This window comes from Perca flavescens, chromosome 9, assembly GCF_004354835.1.
Source record: "Perca flavescens isolate YP-PL-M2 chromosome 9, PFLA_1.0, whole genome shotgun sequence".
Taxonomy (NCBI): domain Eukaryota; kingdom Metazoa; phylum Chordata; class Actinopteri; order Perciformes; family Percidae; genus Perca; species Perca flavescens.
The window spans coordinates 19,044,184-19,066,886 of NC_041339.1; the positions used below are offsets into that span (position 1 = coordinate 19,044,184).

General features: G+C 40.9%; 1 protein-coding gene across 5 annotated transcripts in view; it reads left to right on the forward strand.

The window, feature by feature from the left end:
* Positions 1 to 22,703, forward strand: part of arhgef18b (rho/rac guanine nucleotide exchange factor (GEF) 18b) — a 46,013-nt gene that overhangs the window by 10,792 nt on the left and 12,518 nt on the right. For 4 of the 5 annotated variants that reach the window (XM_028587130.1, XM_028587127.1, XM_028587129.1 and 1 more), the window contains 19 exons: positions 1 to 185; positions 9,267 to 9,334; positions 10,100 to 10,145; positions 13,685 to 13,865; positions 14,560 to 14,666; positions 16,246 to 16,386; positions 16,808 to 17,058; positions 17,276 to 17,401; positions 17,542 to 17,659; positions 17,810 to 18,064; positions 18,316 to 18,392; positions 18,590 to 18,768; positions 18,954 to 19,027; positions 19,368 to 19,553; positions 19,769 to 19,915; positions 20,252 to 20,367; positions 21,253 to 21,315; positions 21,505 to 21,552; positions 21,746 to 22,027. The exon at positions 1 to 185 is cut by the window's left edge and continues 2 nt beyond it. In XM_028587130.1, coding sequence (XP_028442931.1) covers positions 1 to 185; positions 9,267 to 9,334; positions 10,100 to 10,145; positions 13,685 to 13,865; positions 14,560 to 14,666; positions 16,246 to 16,386; positions 16,808 to 17,058; positions 17,276 to 17,401; positions 17,542 to 17,659; positions 17,810 to 18,064; positions 18,316 to 18,392; positions 18,590 to 18,768; positions 18,954 to 19,027; positions 19,368 to 19,553; positions 19,769 to 19,915; positions 20,252 to 20,367; positions 21,253 to 21,315; positions 21,505 to 21,552; positions 21,746 to 22,027 — 2,650 coding nt within the window. The remainder of the gene's footprint in view (positions 186 to 9,266; positions 9,335 to 10,099; positions 10,146 to 13,684; positions 13,866 to 14,559; positions 14,667 to 16,245; positions 16,387 to 16,807; positions 17,059 to 17,275; positions 17,402 to 17,541; positions 17,660 to 17,809; positions 18,065 to 18,315; positions 18,393 to 18,589; positions 18,769 to 18,953; positions 19,028 to 19,367; positions 19,554 to 19,768; positions 19,916 to 20,251; positions 20,368 to 21,252; positions 21,316 to 21,504; positions 21,553 to 21,745; positions 22,028 to 22,703) is intronic. The other variant, XM_028587128.1, reaches the window with a different exon arrangement.

Genomic DNA, 22,703 nt, shown 5'->3' on the forward strand with positions numbered 1-22,703 from the left:
TAAGAACCGAGAAAAAGAGCAGCAGAAAGAGAGGGGGAAGGAGAAGGAGCGGGAGGCAAAAGAGAAAGTGTGTGACAGCAGAAGCAGCAACAATCACTATTTGATGCCATGCGCTTTCTCCAGCTGTGCCACCTGCTCACTGTGCAGCAAGACCCTGCAGAGGAAGCATGGCCTGCAGTGCATGAGTGAGTAACACTGCAACCACAGGTGTAGTACATGCACCCACGCTTGTTTCCAGCCCGACACACGTGCACAGGTGCTCCGCTCACACACAAACTTGCACATATTTATACCCATGCTGCTGCACGCGTGCTCACTCACCTACTTGTTACTCAAGCACACTGGCAAACAAACAGAGCCACCCCCACATACAATCACACACACCTAACCAGAAACTGTAATAGACTTTATGTTATTTTATTACACTTTTTGACATATTTGTTATGTGGCAGATTACATAAAGTAAGCACATTTTCACTTTGTATTTACAACTCTGTCATAACTTAGAAAGTGATATTCACAGTACATGCCATTCATCATATTGAATGTGGCTTTTCTTTTGCAAGTTTCTGCTAAAAGAAGATGGTGTTCCCTTTCAGTTCCTCTTTTAACAGCATTTGAACTTCTGCAGTATTTCATACTGAACATACAGTGACATAGTCTGCAATTCACTCTGCACTTTTTTCACACTGCATCATCACTGTGGGTCTTAGTTTTGCACAACTCAGCTGACTTGTTTAGATGTTTTATCTGATATATTAGCACCATTGTCTGACAGTTGTTTATGTGAATCGACAGCACGTCTTAACTTTGTTTTTCTGGCATGAAATATTCTCCACATTTCTTATGTCTTTTGTATGTCGGGTTGCTTCGTCATTGCTTTGTCACATTTTAACAACCTGTAGCTCATTTTTTCTGTCTCTCTAATGTCACTCCTATGCAGCCTGCAGGTCAGCTGATAAGACTGCAATACCTATTGAAAGACCTGTAAGAGGTTTTGTGAGTAAAGTGGAAAAACTCTGATCCAGGAAGTCAGACTGTGATAGTACTTTGAAATAGCAGGAGTAATTCCTTTTATTATAAGATATGTTTAAAAAAAAAAAAGGCCATGTATCAATGAAATAATCAAGAGTTTAAAGTGATCAATTGGGTGAAAAAAATTCGTTAGAAAGTGATTGTTGTGTATTATAAATCTAACCCCAGCCTTTGGTAATAGATCCATTGTATAAGGTTTTTGAAAGTGATACTTTTATACTCCCACAGGATATTTCGTGATTACACAGCCGGACTTATGCCACACATCTGCCGACATTATTGTAATTCAGAGAGTCTTCTCTTAAGTCATGTGGTCTGTTGGTGGAGAATTTCACATCACCAAATAAAGTTTCAAACAAAGAACAAAGAAACAGAACGGTTCCCAATATTAGTGCCATTTCATTTTCTTTGAACTGGACAACTTCCAGCAGTGCCAGGGGAGAAACAGCTAGTCATTCTGTGCTACCACTTCATTATTTATTGGCTATAACCGAATGTTTCCTCGCTCCTCCTGTTCTGTGGGAGACAAAGGCCATAATATGTCCAGGACATTTATAAATCCTGCAGTAAGACAGAAGGGATTATAATGTATGATTGTTTTAATAGTGTGCTTATTAAACAACGTTGTTCTGGCATATTTCACAAGGGACAGGGCATCACACATTCAGTGTGATTCAGACTGCACTGCTTCTTTAGACATTAACCAGAAACCCATCTATCTCTTCTGCTTGGCCTCTAAGACAATTCCCCACTAATCACGCATGGCTGCCAAGAGTGATTAAGTTACAAATTCTACATTTTGACACACACACACACACACACACACACACACACACACACACACACATCATACTAAACTCAGAAAACAGCTAACCATAAAAACAATCAGACGAAAGAAAAGAAAAGATTAAAAAAAATGGAGAAGAAACACAAACATAACATCATCCTCCATATTATAAATAACTACAGTAACAATGAAATGTTTATGGCCATGTGGACTTTACCCTTTGGGGATCACTTAGCTAAATCCCAAAGTTGCAAAACCTTTTTAATATGATTTCAGCATAGTCCTCTCCAAAAAATCTATAACAGGGCTCCAGAAAGAGAAAAGGCCATTCGTGTCTCCTTGGAGTGTCCCTTTAATTTGAACCAAGCCCTGTGGGGATTCAGCCTGTGGAATGCGTCGTTTGTATGCCAGAGATTGTTCCCGGTGAGAGTAGGACACAAAACTGGACAAAACCAAGAATGTGGGATACTTGTTGCTGTTGATCTCAATGGCCGAACTGATTTATCTACCTTACGGGCGGACTACATTTCCTTCTGGGTGCAGCTAATTCAGACAAACCCGGGTCTTGTTGGAACGGTAAGAGGCAGCTACTGTAGCGACGGTCTCAAGCGGGATCAGGTGGATAACTCCCGTTGTTTCGCTCAATGGACATTTCGGGCATCCTGGCCGCTAGCTAGGCAGCTATAGCTATGCTAATCATACCCAATCACATTACATATACTACATTCTTCTTCTGTAGCCTTTGTGTTATGTCTGGCTTGAGTTATTGTGTTAACAAGGGGAACACACTTCTAAGGTTCCTTCGATATTTAATGTATCACAAACTGACCCATATTAAATCACTCTTAACGTAAAGCTAGCTAACTATTAGCCACGTAATGCTAGCGCGTTAGCCTGCCTAAACCGCTTCTATTTAGTTAGGTTAGTTAAGTTTAGTTATCTTAGAGTGATAACAACAACAGACCACATCGACTCTGTCTGTCATCGTATTTTAATGTTGCACAACTTCCCTTCAGTTTCACTTTATGTGGCTCTTTTGGGAGTTTGTCTTTGCTGCTGGCTGCAGACTTTTCATGGAGCTCAACAGGTGATTGCTAGCTAACGTTAGCTTCCAAGATAACTTGTGTTATTTATACCCGAAGTCAGCTGTTGAAATGCACCAGTTTGCTCAGAGGTTGCCTTTAATACGAAGGGAAATTCAAATGTTAGTACAAGTTATTCACATTTACGGTTTGATCGTGATCTGTCGTGTGAGTCAAAGCTGTATTTAACTGTCTCTTGTTTTTATTCTGGTGGGTTATACAGTAGTTTGCTCAGAGGGCAGCTAACTGGCTCGGTGTTATGAAACGCCATAATCCTCGATGTGTTAAATTATGTTGTTCTTGAGTGTCAAATTCTTACTCTTCTACCTCTCTGTTCGGACTAGGCTTTCTCTCTGACTGGGTCACATGCTAATTGTGCTTGGCAGGTCCGCCGGTGCATAACAGCCCACTCCACTGACTCTGGGTCTCACCCATCTCACCCTGTTAGCACACCACTTCTACATGCAACACTGCTTTGTCCTCCAGCATGCCTGACTCTCTGGGTGTCTGCCTTTTACTAGATTTGAAGTCTGACCGCCTCCATTTACATTTTCTGAGTACCTGTCAGAAGATTTTCACCTCAAACCTGTTATCATCTACTTCTCATGGTATCCATTGGCCTGATTAAGTCAGAATAGGTCCCATAAATGGTGCTATAATCAGCAGAGGAGAAATAATTTGAATGAGTAAAATAATTTATCTTTGACTTTCTCAGCATATATCTAGATATACTTCTGCCTTGGCTTTCCCCAAGCTTCCCTTTATAGTATTATCTGTAGGCTACTGGTCTCTAATGGTAATCATGACCCTCTTATTTGGGCGAGAAATGTGACCGGTGGAGATGTTTCACTTCACTAAGTACAACAGCTCCGAGCCCCAGTTAGCCCCCCCTATTTCACTAGATGATGTCATGGTTTGGCTGGCTGCTTCAGGGTTTGCCCAAAGTGTTGATGTTTTTGTCGCTATTATCTCAGGGAATTAAGAGGAACCTCTTACATACTAACCAAGCCGGTTGATGTCAGTTGTTGGCTGCTGTGTGAAAAAGTAATATCTTCAAAACAGCTGTTGTGACCTCTTTTCCTCATTGTGGTAGCAAGGTTTTTCTATGAACTGCATAGGGTGGTAAGGGGCATATGTGGTTTTTTAACACAGGTTTATACTATACCAAAAATAGTGTAAGGAAACCACAACAAAATGTTGCCTAACCTACTTTCCAAGTTAGTTTCACTTCAGATGGTGGAACTACATCATCTGAAGTTAGTTTTTTTTTCTTGCTTTAAAAGGTTGCTGTTTGGCTGCTCGTCTAACTGTGCAGATAGAGTGTCCTTGTACACCGGCAAGGAGAGTTTTACAGCACAATTCCAACATAAGATTGACAAAACTACACAGCTTGTAAAATATGTGATTAATTGCCTATCTAAAGCACATTCATGTCTGCAAGTTTAGTGAACTAAATCAAAACCAGCATCTAAAAATCTACACCACGTTTTAGGAAATGGTCATCAGTAATGTGAAGTACCAGTAGGGCTGGGTATCGGTCAAAGATCTTCGGTACAGATACCCATACCGTGACTTTGATACCGGTTCCTAAACAGTACTGTTTTTGATACAAATTTTATAAAACAAAAAGAACAATACTACATTACAATATTACACATTATGGCACACATCTTTTATTTATTTTTTTCAGCTCATACTCAGTGAGCCTCGTCTAAAGTAGATTTTTCCTGCTTGCCTCTACTAGGCCTACGTGTAATGCTAAACAGCCAATCACAAGCATTATTAGATCTTGGTAGAAGCATGCTGCATGCTTATTGGCTCACTGACGCGGATGAGATTTTCTCCTTCGGTATTGAAATTGGGTATTGAATGACGAGGCATTTTTCGATACTCGATACTTTAGAGGCAATTCAGTCGGAGCCTATAAAAAGTATTGAATTTGGTACCCAGGCCTAAGTACCGGTGTACCCAATTCCTAGTTAATGTGTTGAAACTTGCAAAACCCCCAGTCTTGGAAACACACTGTCTTGAATCTGACAGTTTGAAGGCAATATGATACAACCACTTTTAAGTTTCCTGTTATAACCGTTAATGTAGGGCTGTGCAATTAATCCAAAATTGAATCGCAATCACAATTTGTGCTCCTAGCTATCATATAAACAGTAATTGAGAAAAATTATTATTTTGCACATTAAGTTTAATTAATAAACTATATATTTTTTTTTGGTCTTGTATTCTGAATGAACATTTTTGTGTGATTTTTGAACTTGTTTTAATTTTTTTATTTTCCCTTTTCTGTTAGTTTGTTGGTAAGCTTCTTTTTTCGCCGCCCAGGGCAAGCCAAACAAATGCTGCTCATCTATCAACCTGCACTATAGATCGCAGTTGCAGGCCTTCATTGCATTTGTACTTGTTTATGAGATACTCAATGAACTGTGCGCTGTACACCACAAGTGCTTCTTGTGTGATAGGGTAGTTACTAGTCAGCAGATGTTGATTGTGGTGGTGGTTTAGATGGGGGGGGGCTGAGAGCCCCAGGGATCAGCTGCAAACCACAGCGCTGCTGACATGAGCGAGTGACTGGAACCTATTGCATTGCTCAAGAGTGGCAGAGCTTCTCAGCACTCAGCCACTACGTCCACTCGATGATATGAATCAGTATATAGTGGCCTAATGTCTAAGCTGTATACTTTGATCTGTCGTTTTGACTCATTTTTTGGGTGCAGCACTTGTATTGGCATTGTGCTATTGCCAAACGTTGAGGTGGTCTGTAGCTGCAACGAGTCATTGCTGATAAGCTCTGTGATATCAGTAAACAGAATACAGGGTGTTCTTGCTTATCTTAGGATATTTTTTTTTTTACTTTCATTAAGCAAAATGTTTCTCAATGCACTTTGAGTATAATCACCTCTACACACATTCCTTAACAGAAATGGCTTACATTTTGGTTCTTCAGTGATGACTTCAAGGGATGTTGTTGCAGTGGCACGGCTTTTTATTCACTATATCTTTTATCTCCATCTCTTCCTGTTCTTAGCTATTTTTTACCAGCCTTGCCCAGTCAGTGTGTTTGTGCTTTGTTGAAGATGCACTACTAGCTTGATAAACTTTATTAGATATCGAAGGCTTGTTTTACTTCTTGTCTGAAAGAGCCAGGCTGACATGGAGACTGGAATTTTGCATATTAGCTGGAGCGAGGTGGAAAATGATCTCTTTGAGTCTGGCTGCTTGACTGCTGAGTAGTGTGTTGTCTCATTGACTTCCATCTAAAGGTAAAAAAAACTGGGTGAAATCTGACAAGGACTATTTGATCTTAAGAAATCCTTTCTGGATAGGTGTTTGTATATAAATTCAAACTATGCACTCCTCTGTGTCTACATTGGGATTCATTGGGCTTGCACTCATAAAGTGCAGCAGTTCAGTACTGCTGCTGGACCCAACTCAAAGATAAACACAGCACTACTGGTGAAGATTATTCAGAAGCCAGTTTCTGTTTTCTTTTCCTTCAGCTCAGCCAGTAATTGTTCATTTATTACCAGAGACAGGGAGACAGCGGGGGTAGGTTAGAGATTATGAATGAAGTGAAATAATAGAGTAAAAGTGGTTGTGGCTGGAGCTAAAAGGGCAAGATAGAAGATAGATTACACAAACACTCTCACATTGTATATGCACCTTTTTTGTTTTTCTATCTCTCACTGCTTCATGCTATTACTGCACAGGATGAGGGTTTTTGTCATTGTCTCTATTGTACTGGCACATAGACGGGGAATATGCAGTAGAGGCCTTTACTGTAGGCTTTACAGCAGCTAGTGGAAGTTGCTAGAATGGGTCATGTTTAAACTGTGTTGTTCACAGGAGTGCCACTTTTGTCAACAAGCTACTCAGCCAGATTCAAACAATCACCATACTGCTGTGTAACATGGTGAATGTAAAAGGGGGCAGTGTTGGGGAAAGTAGATTTTAAAACTAACCTGTTCATTATGGAGGAAATATTTATTCATAATTCAAATTGAAAGTCCAAAGAGAAAACAAAGCGGGATCAAATTAAAAATATTATCTTTTAAATTTTCCATTTGGCTTTTGAATTTAATATTTGGCTTTTGAATTTCAATTTAACATTGGATTTTAATTTTCATTTAATATTTGGCTTTTGGATTTCAATTTAATATTGCCTTTTCGTTTGGACTTGACACATGTCAATGTAAATGAGGAGGCGTGGCCCAAAGGCTGGTGGGAGGGTCTGAAACCAAATGGGTGCAGAGGCACCTTATGAGCAGCAGGGGGAGCTTACTGCTGAGGAGCATCTGTCTGTAGCTTCAGGCTGGCTTGGCCTCTGGTTTTCACATGATAGAAAATGACGATGTAGGCTAAACACAAACGGCATTTCATGCAACAACGGTGAAGTTTTCATGTAGTTACTATAATTGGGCCCGTGTTAGTGAGGACTAGATTAGGACTGGTTTTAAAGCTGATTCTGGTTCCCAACTTCGCCCCAGGTGTGTCTGTTTAAAACACGACTCAGACAACTTCTCTCTTTTGATGTAATATTTAATTAAGCAACAGTAGAAACATGGGTGTGGGTAGCTCTGCTTACGTGTGTTTGTGTGTGGTCAGATCTCGAGCGGATAGTCATTGTCCGAACTGCGACCTCTCGTCCTCCTTTTTCTTTCTCTCACTTTTTTCTCCGGGTGGTGCGCGCGGTGTGAGGTGCGTGTCCGCGCTATTCTCCAACATGTAGCCTCCTCACAACTATCACTCCTGATTGACGGCCTTTTGTACAGCCCGTGTAGGCTACTTTTTCAGACTTCCAGCTAACAGCGGTGTCTGTGAGCATCACTGGCCGGCCAGCAGGGAGGCGATCCCGGCCGCCACCAGCTGGCTGTCCCGTCAGACTGAAGCTTCTGACAACATCGGAGAAAATGTGTAGTTGGCCGTTTGTACAACTCTATACTCTTATTCAAACTCTACACAGTTAATTTATCGCATAAAAAAGTCTCAATAGTGAATTTAATGGTGAAATTATAAAAAAAGCAATCGATTCTATAATCTAGATCGGGAGTTTGCCGTACAACTGGAAACTTTTTTTTACAATTTTCATCTGCTATTCCACCATTAAATTCACTATTGAGACTTTTTTTATGCGATAAATTAACTGTGTAGAGTTTGAAAAGTTGGAAAAAAGGTAATAAATTGCAATATATCACAGAATATTGCAATATGTTTAAAATTGCAATAATATCGTATCGTGACATAAGTATTGTGATGATATCGTATCGTGAGGCCTCTGGTGATTCCCACCCCTATTTCTTGTTTCTGATTCTAATTTCAGATTATTGGGTATTTTCCTGGAATGATTGACCCACTTGGCGCAGCTAAAGTTTGCGTTTCACTAATAGATGCATTATATCAAGCTGTTAAACTCACCAACCCTGTTTCCACTGATCAGTCTCTATACAGAGAAGCAGCTCTCGTTTTAGTTAGTTTTAGTGTTTTTAGTGTGTGTGTATATGTATTTCTCACCCTGTGTTCGTCTGTATGTGTTTTGTATCGAAGGCCATATGTTTCTTGTCCACGTCAGCGTGGTTAGCTGGCTGTGTTGGTATTTGACTTTGCATAGTGATAACTTAATTTGTTTGGCCAGCCTAGTCCCTCAGGAAAGGCTTCTGTTGCAGTATGTTTTTCCAAAACAACTTTGAGTAGTATCTGTGTGTTAATCAGCTGATTAACAATCAGTCATGTCATCTAAACCTGACAGCTTAGCTTTGTTTTCCATACAGGGGGAACGGTGGACAAAAAACGAAACCTATTACTGAGATAAAAGGAGAGCCTGGCCTGTCTAAAGTTTGACTTTATATCTTGTAGGTAGACCTGTAACAGTTATTACATAATTGTCTAATCGCAGTATTGCCGTTTCTTTGTTTAATCGCAATTAATTGCCAACATGAGCTAAGGTGCCAAGGGAGATGACTGTTGATGGTTTTGTCAATTTTATGTTCATTTGAGGAAAAAATACAATATTTTATGATAATAAAGCACCAATCTCATGGAGCCAGAAGTGATTCCTTGACTAGAATACTTGTCTAAAAAACAAATATTTGACTTTGTGATTGTTGATAGAGGCAGCTAAAAAAAGCTATGCCTCCAGAGTTTTGTTTCAGCACCATTGCAGTGCTTTGTTTGAATCACAGCCGTCTTTACTTTGAACACTGCCTTCAGGGAGCTGTCACATTGGCTTTTTCTACTGTTTCCATTTTTTCTTTCCATATTCAATTCAGAAGCCACCGCTGTTGCCTCTGTGTACTGTATACTCTGTGTGTCTAATGCAACACTGACTCCATGTTCCTGTTCCTGCTGTTTTTCAGATTGTGCTGTGAACGTTCACAAGAGCTGCAAGTCTCTGCTGGGGGAGTGCACCAGCAGCAGGAATAAGGTAAACCCTACACTGGAGCATACAGGGACTAGGGCTATAGTGAAGTCACCCTAGTACCTTCACTTCCAATGTGTTCTACTATTTTGCATATATAGACTACCTAGATACATCAGACATTGCATCAGGGGCACAGACATTGAATTAAATATCATGTGTCATGATCAGAGTGGTGTTCATTGATTATATACTGACCATAATGGGATTTTGTTCCATTCTTTCATTCACTTTGTAAACAGAGGATGAAAATTTTGACGGGAAAAAGATTTGCTCTATTCTACATTGCAAAATCCAAATCATTCTAGCGTTACCGAAAAAAGAGATTTCCAGGCTTTTCTGCAACTTGTTGTTTTTTACTATCGACAAACCCCTACCTGCAACCACAGTTCTTGCTTTCTCCACATAGCCTATGCTTTATGCTCTGTCACATTTTGAGGTGGAGCATATTAGCTATAGGGGAACCCTTTACGGAGCAACACAGCCTCCACATGTTACTGCACTACCTCAACAAAGAAGCATAAATCCACTTTTTGCGTTCAATCGGGGACACAACATTTAAGACAACTCAACTAAAGATAAAATGCCTTTGTGCACTGTTATCAATCTGCCTGAGATGGACTCTGCTTGTTAAGGCCATGTGAGCAGTCGTCCTGTAAAGAAAGTAAGACTGTGCAATTGTAAGGCATTTTGTAATCTGTCACTCAGCTGATAAAAGCCTGAGTGAATGGCTTTAAAAAAATGCTGTCTTTCTTTATTTTCTCCACACAGAGAGATTTTCCACCGAGGACCGGCTCTTCGGGATCTCCTAATCTTGGTAAGCAGAACGTGCATGACTGACCATAGTATCAGTTGATGTAGGGGGGATACATTGATGGATGGTTTGGTTATGGAAGATGCTTTAGTCCCAATGTGTAAAATTAAAAAGCAGGTTGTTTCTCTGGTGGTTTGCAGCAGATTTAACAGATGTGACGAGCCTGATATGAAGACCTTTCTCTCTCTGTGGGTGTGTGTGTCTACGTGTGTGTGTCTGCCTACACACTGAGCATAGAGGTGGTGATTGGCCTCCGACAGACTGTAGGCAGAGGTGATGATTGGACATTGTTAACAACAGTCAGTAGCTTTACTACAGTGGTAGATGGATTGGCGGCACGCATGGACGCGGTGGCTTGTCTGGACCATAAGATCAAGAATTGCTGCTATTTCTTTTAACTTACTTTTAATGTTGTATATATCGCCCTGGAGGCAAGAGAAACAACAAAAACAAAACTCGTAATCTTTGCAAATTCTCTTTAACCTATTGCCAATCCGAAGGCCCGTCAGTGGGCCCGGCTGACTTTTTGTCTTTCAGAGGCTGTACCAGGCTTAAATTTGGACATAGTGAAGTTAGTGAAGATGTTGCTATATGAAATTAGACGATCTAAGGAATCCAACAGTACCAACCATATAATGCTAGCTTCTCTGGAAGGAGGCTAAATTTTGGCAATGGAAAAACAATGGCATGGCCATTTTCAAAGAAGACTGTTGACCTCTCACCTCAAAATATCTGAATGAAAATGGGTTTTATGGGTACCTACAAGTCTCTTCTTTACAGACATGCCCACTTAATGTTAATTCTATGCAGTTTGGGCAATAAGCATGCATTTTTTTCTCATGCAGTATAAATGTTATTGTCTCCTATTAAACAAAGAAAATGGTGATTTGAATATTTCTGCATACTGGGGTCTTAGAGTTGCATAAATTGGCTATGACTGGTAAGGTGAGACTCTTGTGGATTCAATTAGACTAATTGTAATCCTGTTTGATGAGGTTTATCCCCATAGTAGCCATTTCAATTTAGTGAGACCATTTTCTGAAACTTGTGTCACTGTATAAAATGACCTGTAGGATAATCGCAGCCTTATAACACTCTACAACCACAAACTAGAGACCTAGGGCACTCAGAGGATGTATGGTTTTCCTAGGTATATTGAAAATAAGGGGGTTTGTCAGCAGTTTCCAGAAAAGAAGTGCTTGCTATCAGTTTGCCGATAAATACAATTCTTGCAGAAATCTCCAAATGTCAAAAGGTTTTGATACCAAATCACAGCATGGATTTTTCTGTGGTGTTCCTCAAGGTCATGATGTTTAAATGTGGTATTTTGGAGGGATTTCTGACCTTTTTATCAATTCTTGTGCGGTATAAAATGGTTAAATTGTGCACCAAATCTACGTAACAAAAACTGCTGCAACAACGAATTAGGCATAAGTGAGCACGAGAATAGCCATCATAAACTCCTATCATAATGTACTAAGCACTTTCACAATTTATTTTAATTAATTAATTTTTTTTTATGATTTATGACTAGAAAAACTTGTGTTATGAAAAAGTGCCGAGCTGCATTTCAAATGAATCCTCAGGTTCCCAGCTTTTAAATGCTGTACACCACCAGAGACAGTTTAGAACCGAGACGCCCCAACTCAGAGGAGTTTCCTGTATTTGTGTCACGTGGGCTCCGCCACGGCCACGCCTCTTTGGGAGACTAGCAGCAGGTCCTGAGTGTATTGATTCCAAAGATTATGACCGATTCTTTCGCCACATAGTCACCAAAGTAAATATTGGACCCAATTTTCCCAAGCCACATCTCCAGAACATTCTGACACTAAAATGAAATTTTTCAGACGGACATATCAGGAGAAAATTAACTTTGTTTAAGACCTGTTTCTGTCTCAGGACCAAACTCTTGCGAGATTTGGCAACACGAATAAGCTTACGTCAACTAATGTTCATAAACTCCCTAACAAAACTAATCTCCATGATGCCAAATATGTCTTCTAGCTGTGTCTAACGTTTAGTAAAAGAAAATATTAATAAATTATACAAATAACTTTTCATCCATCCACACGACGTTCACTACACTTTCAAACGAGGCCATGCCCATTAAGGAGACAGGAAGTGTGTTTGTTTCATACCATAGGCCTATGTCACACTTCCTGTCTCTGGAACCCGGAGTAGGGAATCAGAACTTCCGGTCAACGGTCTCTTTCTCCATAAGGATTTAGATTATCAGCCGTAATGTCTAAACCATCCGAGGTTGACTGACCACGAGCTACGTGGTTGTGAAACGAAGGTTTCTGCTCCTGTAGAAGCTAGAAGTCTGTATGAAATCAACCTTGTTTTAAGAAAAACATGTTTTATCTGCGATCTTATGGAGAAAAACTACACTACCCACAATCCTAAGCGTAACGGCAACGTCTCTGTTTGGTCCCACTCGCTGTTACCATAGAAACGTTTACCGTACCCGCGAACGGCTACAGCTAGCTTAGACCATTGAAGCCTATGATAGTTTCCGCTTGAGATGCACTTTTTTCATACATCTTTAGTATAGGGGATCTTTGATACCACTGCTATGTTGATTCTACTGTTGACCTGCTATCGCCCCCTAAACATCCCCCTGTCCCCCACATCTACCGCTGTAGAAAAAAGGGGCGGAATGCTAAGGGGTAAAGACTGATTTCATTTATTATCAAGTGATAATACTATATAGTACTAATTGTAACATTCAGCAGGTCCCATTGCATGTGATTGAACCCGCAGGAGACAGCAGCTTAAGTTAATCTCCTGGAGCAGTTGTTATTCTCTTCTGAACAGCTGGAGTCCTGTCAGCCACACCTGAGTTCTCCTCTTGTTCTGCTCTGGCCAATCAGTAGCTCGTGCAGGGGGTCGGAAAGATGGGGAGGGAGAAATGAAGGAAAAGTGGAGAATCAGAAATTACGAGAACGGGAGGGATCGGACATAAAGGATTTGGGCGAGTCGCATATATAAACCAGGCTTTGTGCCTTCCTCTGCCTCTCCGGCTTACACCAGTGAAGGCACACCACTAATTACTTTTGCAATAATACTGATACTGTGACAGAGATAATTGTACCTTACCTTGGCGTTTGGATTATTACAAAGCTCCTTCTGCCGCTCCACCTAGTTTGAGACATTAATAATGGAGCTAGCGGTTACCAAAGGCGCTACCCAAATGACGGGGACCTCCAAAGGTTGCTCCAGGATTGCTAACTTATCCTCCTCTTCCACCCCATCTTCCTCCGCCTCTTCGTGGGGTCTGTCCGGACATGTTGGTGTCCGAGTGTTGATGCACCGCGACCTGATCACCTGTCGATTCTTCCGATCCCTGCCTCGATCTTGGCTGAAAAAATACTGGGGTCGACGCGTACAGCACCCGTCTGCCTCTTCGTCCTCATCGTCCTCGTCTGCTCTGCGCTGGTCATCTTCTCCTTTCTCTCTCTCCTCACCTCGTTTCTCCTCATCTTCCTCCTCTGTATCCTCTTGTTTTCTCCGTTCACCGGTCTCTCGTCTTTCTTCCCCAGCGCTAAAAGACCGGGACAGAGAGCGGGAGCACTCGGGCCCATCACAGGCCCTGGATGGCCACCCAGGTTTTCACAGCACCCCAGGCATGACTATAAGTCCGTGGGGACCTAGCACTCAGTACACCAGCTCCACCACAGCCTCCAGCCTTGGCCACAGCTTCCGTCACCGCAACAGCTTAGGGTGAGTTTCTCTGCTTTTCAAGTTAGACTTTTTTTACTCCTCCACTGAAAGGCCTTTTTTTTTTTTTTTTTTTGCAGAATATTTTTTTTTATTTCTTCCTTTCTTTGTAGCTAGTTTCCTTTTTTTAATAATAATAAAAAAAAAGATTGCTCCTGAATGACAGGATTCACTTTTACTTTGGAGTGCAAAATTCTCTCAAATGTATAATCCTGTAGATGTTTACAGGACCTGCTGTATGTTAATGCTGTATATTTTTAGATTATTTGATGCTGAAATACTGTTTTCTCTATGCCATCGTAAGATGTGTATTTATAGTTGACATATCAAGGCAAGCTGTCTTTTCTAATATAACAGCCTTATGAAACTGAGTCTAGACAGCTCTCAGAAGTAAGACATGTGTAACGAGATGGTAAGGCTGTGGGAGAGAGAGAGGGAGGGAGAGACAGACAGAGGCATAGGGAAGGTGTAAACGAGCAGAAGACGAGGAGTCAAAGATGAGCAACAATAAATAGGAAAGAAACATGTAGCTGCCTGGGTTTCTCTTTTATGGCAACATTTTTGTATGTGTTACTGTGGACCTGTAAATGCACATGTTGGCTCCTAAATGTATTTAAGCTACCACCAGCTAGTGGGATTAAGTTTGTCTCAGTGTCAACATGTATGCCACCTTGGACCTGTGGTTGTCGTCCCTCAGATCCCTCCCTGGGGAGATGGATGAGACAGATGCTCTCCGCTCCAAACGCTGCAACGAAGACGCAATTTCCCTTGCTCCCTCCACCACCGAGTCCATCATCGTTGAAGGTGAGTTGACTGACTGAGGAGTAAATTCAACTTGAATTTCGACAGTTCCACTTTCCACACTTGGTTTCCTGGAGGGAAATGGTTATGATGGTAACAATACCTTTTATCACAACCTGTACAGTCCTTAAGAGTTTTGCATTTGCCAGTGCAGAGTGATAGTTTGTATTAAGGGAGTTTTCTTAAATCCAGGGAGGAGAGAGTGTTGAGTTTGTTTTGTGGAGTCAGGGGTGACCTCACCCTGTCTCATTAAGTTGTAGTGTGTGGGAGAGACAGTTTAACTGGATATCAGCTTTGCACATACAAAAAGCTACTACACCATCTTTTTTTCCCAGCCACCCTGTTTTAAGGCGCTACAGCACCGCTAGTACTCGCATAGGAGCATGTAGATTCTTATTTTATCTCTATGTTGCCTCACAGTATATTGCTGAAGTAACTGCAGAAAAACTAATATGACAATGTCTGAATGACCCCTAATAAAAACATTTGGGTTACTGTTTTGTACCTTACGTAACATTCGAAGCACCAAGCTGACTATCGATTAAAAAAATAGTAGCCACAAACACTTTTTTGTAAGGAAGTATTACCTGTTCATGAATAGTAATGTAATAAAAGTATGGAGTGCAGAGTCGGCTACAAATCAGCACATCTTGAACTGAGAGTAAGTCAACAATTATGGTTATCATTGTATAATCCACAAATTCAATCTCTTTTATTGGAGCACAGGTTTAAATGTGCTCAGACTAAAGCAAAGCAAATAAATAAATAAAAAGATCTCGTTGTTTTTTCTTAACCATCTCCGAGCTTAACCTAATTTCCTTTTTATGCACTTGAGATCTTTCACTTTGTTCTGTCATACTGGATGACACACACAGTAGTGTCATAATGATGGGCTGGTAAATGCCTTATATTTTTAGATTTTCAAGTTTGGGATTAACAAAGACAGTATGGACAAATTTTGTTGATGAATCAAGATTACTCCGTTTATATTGCCTTATCGCTGTATATCTTTTTCAGCCCGGCCTAAACACAAAAAGACGAGACATTACCTCAGCAGTGAACTATTCCTAAACTTGGATGCTTCACAGTTATTAATGGGAGACCTTTTCTGAGAGAAGCATGTCATTGTTCATCATTTATGAGTGATACTAAACATAGAGAATTTAGTTACTTTTGTCCTTTAGAGGAAACAAGATCTGTTCATTTTATGTCTTCAATCATTTTGGGTGTTTGAGAGTTGGGGATGATGTGAACGACCTTCTGCTGTTCTACTTACTTTTTACTTTTGGCTGACATTTCAGTGAAAACTGAAATATTATATTTATTGTTTTCTTGCTGTTTTTAACTGTTTTAATGTTTACTGTTTTTATCTGTGCACCTGTAGCACTTTGAGATGTGTTCTTCATGTGTAAAGTGCAATACAAATAAAATGTATTATTATTAAAACACTGACCAGAACATGGACCCCCCAACTTTGTGCAATTTCCCACCATATCTGGAGCCAACTTAAACGTTTAGTTTTCATTTGTATTATAACACTGTAATGTGTGATAGTTTTTGATGCCTCTGTTCCTCTCCTCAGATGCTCACTATGCAGCAGTGCGGGCTGATCTGGAGTCTGATGCCCAGGACCTGGAGGCAGAGTCATGGAGTTTGGCAGTTGACCAGCAGTTTGTGAAGAAGCACTCTAAAGAAATGGTGAAGAGACAAGATGTGATATATGGTAAGTGTGATTTCTTAGGGTGTGTTCCTGTACCTGTATCTGTCCAAACAATGAGTCACCTGTCCTCTGGATTGACGGGGTAGCTCATTGATTGGTTAGATTTGGAGAACTGTCATTCTGGCTTATCAATTGCATGTGTGTAGCCACAAAATACTTTATACTACTTTTTTTCACATACAGTATGCAGTAGAACTCCACTGTAAACAGGCTTTGATGTGGTGGTATGCCCTTTTTAATTTTAGGACTATTTTAAAGAACAACTTTAGCCAGGTGTATGTACAAGGAAAAAATATGAGGAAAATAGGTTACGGAAGGTTTGGATGGCACCCAATGTGAGCCAGTCCATAGCATTCCAATGCATGTTATACATGTATGTGCTTTACATGGCAGAACATAAACATTTAACTTTGTCATTGTACAGAGCTGATGCAGACGGAGATGCATCATGTGCGAACACTGAAGATCATGCTGCGTGTGTACGTCCGTGAGTTGAAGGAGAACCTCCAGATGGACTCAGGCAAGCTGGACTGCCTGTTCCCCCGCTTGGAAAACCTCCTCGAGCTTCACACACATTTCCTGTCTCGTCTCAAAGAGCGACAGCGAGAAAACCTTGTTTCACCCAATGACAGGAACTACGCAATCAACAGATTGTCAGACATTCTGATCACACAGGTAGGGTGTCCAAGAAGAACACACATGCATACAAACGGCAGCATTGATTTCTTGAATACGTCACATAATAGAGTTACACTGTGATGAATATGATGCACAAATTATTAAACCGCATAGTACTTGCATAGTACTTGCATAGTACTAGCGGTGCGATATGGGTCAGCATACACACACAGACTGCATACGGAGACATGACGACATTTTCTTTGTTCTTCAGTTCTCAGGTGAAATAGGAGAGAGGATGAAGGACAGCTATGGAGATTTCTGCAGTCACCACACGGAGGCTGTCAGCTACTACAAAGAACAGCTACAAAACAACAAAAAGTTCCAAAACATCATACGGGTAAGACACATTAGTCTTTAGATTTTTTTTTTAAATCCAATTTAATCCACAGTACATCTGTATTTAGGTGTATTAAATCTGCTTGCAGACTTTTAATTAACATTAACATTAAATTAAATAATGTATTTCTTTCTTCTCAGAGAATCAACAACCTGTCCATTGTGCGGAGGTTAGGAGTAACTGAGTGTATTCTGTTGGTGACGCAGCGCATTACCAAGTACCCAGTACTAGTGGAGCGCATTGTGCAAAACACTGAAGGTCCAGTATTTCAGTATTATATGCAACTTTCTGCTAAATAAATCACTTTTGAAGAGAGTACTCCTATATATTTAATGAGGAATAACTTCACCCATTATAGTTCCATTTTGCTGTATCTATAAAGCATTGCATGTTTTTTTCTGTCTCCAGTTGGTTCAGAGGAGCACGAGGATCTGACTCGGGCACTGGGTCTTATTAAAGACACCATCGTTCAGGTTGACGCGCTAGTTAATCTCCATGAAAAGAACTCTCGACTCCGAGAAATACACAACAAGATGGAGCCAAAGGCACTGGGAAAAATCAAAGATGGCAGAGTGTTTCGCAGAGAGGACCTGGTGCAGGGCCGGAGGCGACTGCTGCATGAGGGCACAGTCAACTGGAAAGCTGCTTCTGGCAGGCTCAAAGGTATGATATGGCATGATGGAAATACTTTACTGATCTAATACAGTATCTAGGTGTGTGCATATATATTTGTTGTTCCTTTTTTTTAAAAAAAAAGGAAAAAAAAGAAATCTGTCTTTCTGGTCCTTTGCCAGGTTCGGCGATGAATTAACAATAAAACAGAGATACTCATACATTTGAAATGTGTTTAGGCTATTATAATCTACCTTCTTCAGTTTTCTTTTTTTTTTGTTTTTGCTTTTTTGTCCTTCCAGATATTCTTGCAGTGCTCCTGTCAGATGTGTTGCTCTTGCTACAAGAGAAGGATCAGCGATATGTGTTTGCTACAGTGGTGAGTGATTTATCAGTTCTGTCAGTATGACAATATGCGTATCAAAGAGGAATACGCAGTAAGAGTAGTGGGCAATAAGATGTGAGTGGGAACGGAATTTAATCAGTCATACATGACGGCTCTGTCATCAAATGGTACTACCTTAAGTACCAGTAACCAAAAAGTCTCTTTTCTCCTTCTTATCGTTATCCACGCAGGATAACAAGCCGTCAGTGATCTCTCTTCAGAAGCTGATTGTCAGGGAAGTGGCCCATGAGGAGAAAGCCATGTTTCTTATTTGTGCCTCGTCCAATGAGCCCGAGATGTACGAGATCCACACCAACTCCAAGGAGGAGCGAAACACTTGGATGACACACATACGGCAAACTGTTGAGAGGTAGCTGCATTTACTCAGAGAGGAAATAACAAAACAGTTTATTACTAAATTTTACATTTTGTGGATTTAAAAAAAAAAAAAAAGAGTAATATGATTTAGATACAACAGAAAATGTATAGGAACCTTACTCGGTTAGCTTCCTCGGTCTCCCCATCTATAATTGCTTCTGTCCTGTTCCCTCTTAGTCGTCCTCATACAGAAGAGAGGCTGTTCAGTGAGGAGGAAGAGGCCCGAGCCTTCAGACTCAAAGAATTTCAAGGTAACTGCAGATTAAGTAAGCAATGACATTCATAAAGAATCCACCTGGAAAATCATATAGTAGGCCACAACGGGGTGCTCATGTAATCATATTAACTTTAAGATTGTTAGTGATTTTACTTTTTCTCTACATCTCCTCTCAGTAGATCAAAACTGATTTAGGACACAAAGATTATATTCCATCTGACAAAAGCTGTTTACAACACCTAAGCATATTTGAGTGTGGTAAACACAATAAACCCAAGAAACCAAGAAGTGAGCATGGGCCAAAACTTGCATCCCTAGCCGTTGTTTTAAGAAACAAAGTCCTCTCTTATTCCATTTCATGTTTCCCATTGTAGAACGGCTGAGCCAGAAGGATGCAGTGGTCACCCAGGCTCTTACTGAGAAGCTGCAGCTGTTTGCGGACATGGCAGAGTCCGTGGCAGGTCTAGAGGACACAGCTTCACGCTCCAGACTTCTGCTTCGAGGAGACGCCTCAGACCTCCAGCAGGGGGAGTCCCTGCTTAAAGGAGCTATCACTGAGGGTAGGACAGTGCTGCGTGATATGTGTATCTGTTTTAGATACAGAGGTATGGCATTGTGTGAATTTAACACACAGACTTAGTCAAATTCATATACTGCTCGCTGCAGCCATGTATTAAATCAGTAGGTCGTTGCATTGCTGAATTTGCTACTGTTCCCCTCAAACTCTCACTCTGTTCAGCTTTTCAAACCTAATTTGCTATCTCTTTCACTTCAGTGGAGAACCTGCAGAACCTGCTGCAGTCTGGAGTGAGGGACGAGGCTCCAACCTCACGGCTGGAGGAAGGGAACGGCTCTGGGGTTCTGCCCAGGCGAGCAGATACCTTTGGTGGCTATGACAGCAGCCCCACCATCCTCAGTAAGAGTGAGTCCAGCACAATCCATGCCCTGAGGAAATCTACCATCTAATGGACTTGCAATTGTATTTCAGTGGCCTTTATGCCATTAATAAATCATGAATTATTAAACAACTAACATATTTGACTATTGATTCTTTGAATTGGTTTTATTGGTTAGAATTGTTTGTACAGTTTTTGTAATAATGACTTTCTTGGTGTCCAAAGCATTTCAACATGTATATGTGTGTTGTTTCTGTGCAGTGTTTGTCAATATTTGTATGTATGCGTTTGGTTTAATTACTCGTGTGTGTTTGTCACTGTGTCCCTTTCCCTGTGTGTCGGTGTTGCTGTGTCTGTGCCAGATGGCAGTGTGAAGAAAAACTTTTCTGGCGAGTGTAGAAACCGAGACAGAAGCCAGAGAGCCAGCTCTGACCCTCTGCTCAAAGACCTCTGTGGCAGCCACACCCTGGAGCAGACGGTAGGGGCTCAACACACACACACACACACACACACACACACACACACACAGACACGTATACACACACACACAAATACACACACACAGAGCGAGACACACACACAGAGACAGTATATCTTGGGATGAGTCACAGTGTTATTTCCTGTAAATAGTAATTAACAGAGAATAAATAGTGATCTGGAAAGTGCCCATGTTACCCTGTTCTTGCAGGTCATTCATTTGTTTATAAATAGATAAAGCCTTGATAAAACAAGAACGAGAAAGATAGGGCAGACAAAATATAACATGTTGCTGACAATGTCAGTGCGTGAGAAACAAAGCCAGGTTTACTCTCAGCTGTATTTAGTAACGGAGTTACAATGCTGTGAAAATGTTCCTTTTAAATCTATTTTTATGTCTAAGCTATACTTAACTGTGTTTCTGTATTGCTCTCAGGGAGACTTAAATTGCTGACAAATAGTTGATCAATATTTTATATCTTGTGCTGCTCAGCTCTCAAATCAAGGTTAAAACATAATTTGACACCCAGAATAGTAATAGTTTTACCACTATGGCTATTAACAGCAGTTCAATTTATTTTTTGTATTAGTGTGTAGGATTTACAGAAATTAAGAAAACGTGTGCATAGTGTCGGTTCATTCTGAATCGAGTACCAGCTAGTATTATCTTTTGTACACTAAGTATAGCTTGAAAAAAGTCATTAACTAATTTTAAAATCACATATGACCCCAATAAATTTCAAATGTTCTAAATTTTTTCACCGTATCGATATTGTTTTGTAATGTGCTGTACAGTATAGTAGTATATATTACTGTGTACAGTACTCGCAGTGTTTGTGATGTTATTTCATTAGTATGAGCTGTGTGTCTGACTGTTGTTGCTCAGGTTGATGAGTGCTCTCCTGCCAGATGGAACCGCATCTGGTCCACCTCCTTCCCAGAGGCTGAGGTAAACTCTCCTTCTCTGATCTGTCACCTTGTGCTACACAACTCTGCTGGATTTGATGTTCAAAGCCATGCCTGCTGAACTGCAAATACATACACATGAGAAGATTGCTAAACCAATTAAATGCTGTGTTGTTTTGGTGATTCTGGTAGTTATTTCATTATGATACTCTTGCCTGTGTCTCCATTTTAGTTCTTTGACAGAGTGCTGATGCTCTCCCAAAGGCTCTATAGTCTACAGGTAATACTTTCCCCTCCACTGTTTTTGCAAATGTCTACAAATGCAGTCCGTGAAAAAAAATAACCAACTGAAACATGGTATATTCTGTATGTTTGCAATTTCTGATTCACTGTTATGGCGAGTAAACATAGTCTCAGTACAAAATTCCAATATGTTGCCTAATGACCATATGTTATTTTTCTCCTGTCTTCAGGCCATCATATCACAGCAGGACAGTCACATTGAGCTGCAGCGGGCCTCGTTGACGGAGCGGGCCTCCCTGCCCGGCCGCCACAGAGGGAACGTGCTCTTGGAGCAGGAGAAACAGCGGACCCTGGCCCTGCAGAGAGAAGAGCTGGCCAGCTTCCACAAGCTGCAGTCTCAGCACCGGCAGGAGCAGCAGCGCTGGGAGAAGGAGAGGGAGAGGCACCGGCAGCAAGTCGAGGCCACTGAAGCCAGGCTCCGACAAAGGGAGGAGGAGTGTAGACGGCTGGAGGTGAGGTGCTCCGTCCCACCTGAGGGCCGTGAAACAGATTTGAATCTATTTAAAATTTGTAAAGGATATGTGCAAAACGCTTAATTTCATGACCGTGCAGCTCTGTGTGTGATTTGGTTATTTGTATTCTAGTTTGTATGACCTGTACACAAATTTTGTATTTCCTTTCAAGTTCATGTCTCAGTTAAGTGTGTACATTTTGCACACATTTAAAAATAATAGACAAAACTAAATTACTGCTGCAAGCAGCGATGAAGTGGCCCTCGCACCTCCCTGCATGTCAGGGTGCTGGCGGGATGCTGGTGGAGTGTGTGGCATTGGAAATCATGTATTGCAAATGTTGTACCACTTCCTCCTCAAAATGGTGGACTTCCTGTTGGGTTTAGGATATACCTCCAAGAGGTCTAAGTTGGGGTGGGGGGTTAAATTATGGGGTGCTATTGAGCCACAATTTGCCTCATTAAAGCGTGAGATCATAAAACCATACAATATAAAAACGTTCACCAGTTCTGATGCATTGGTGAGTTTTCAAGTGCCTTAAGCCTCCCATAGATGTTATTCATTGCCCGAAATAATAATAATAATAATTCCTTGGGTGCTCGCACCCGTCTGTGCTTGGGCCCTAAAAAACAGGAAGTATTTTACAAATATCTATATTTCACACAAACTTTGCAAC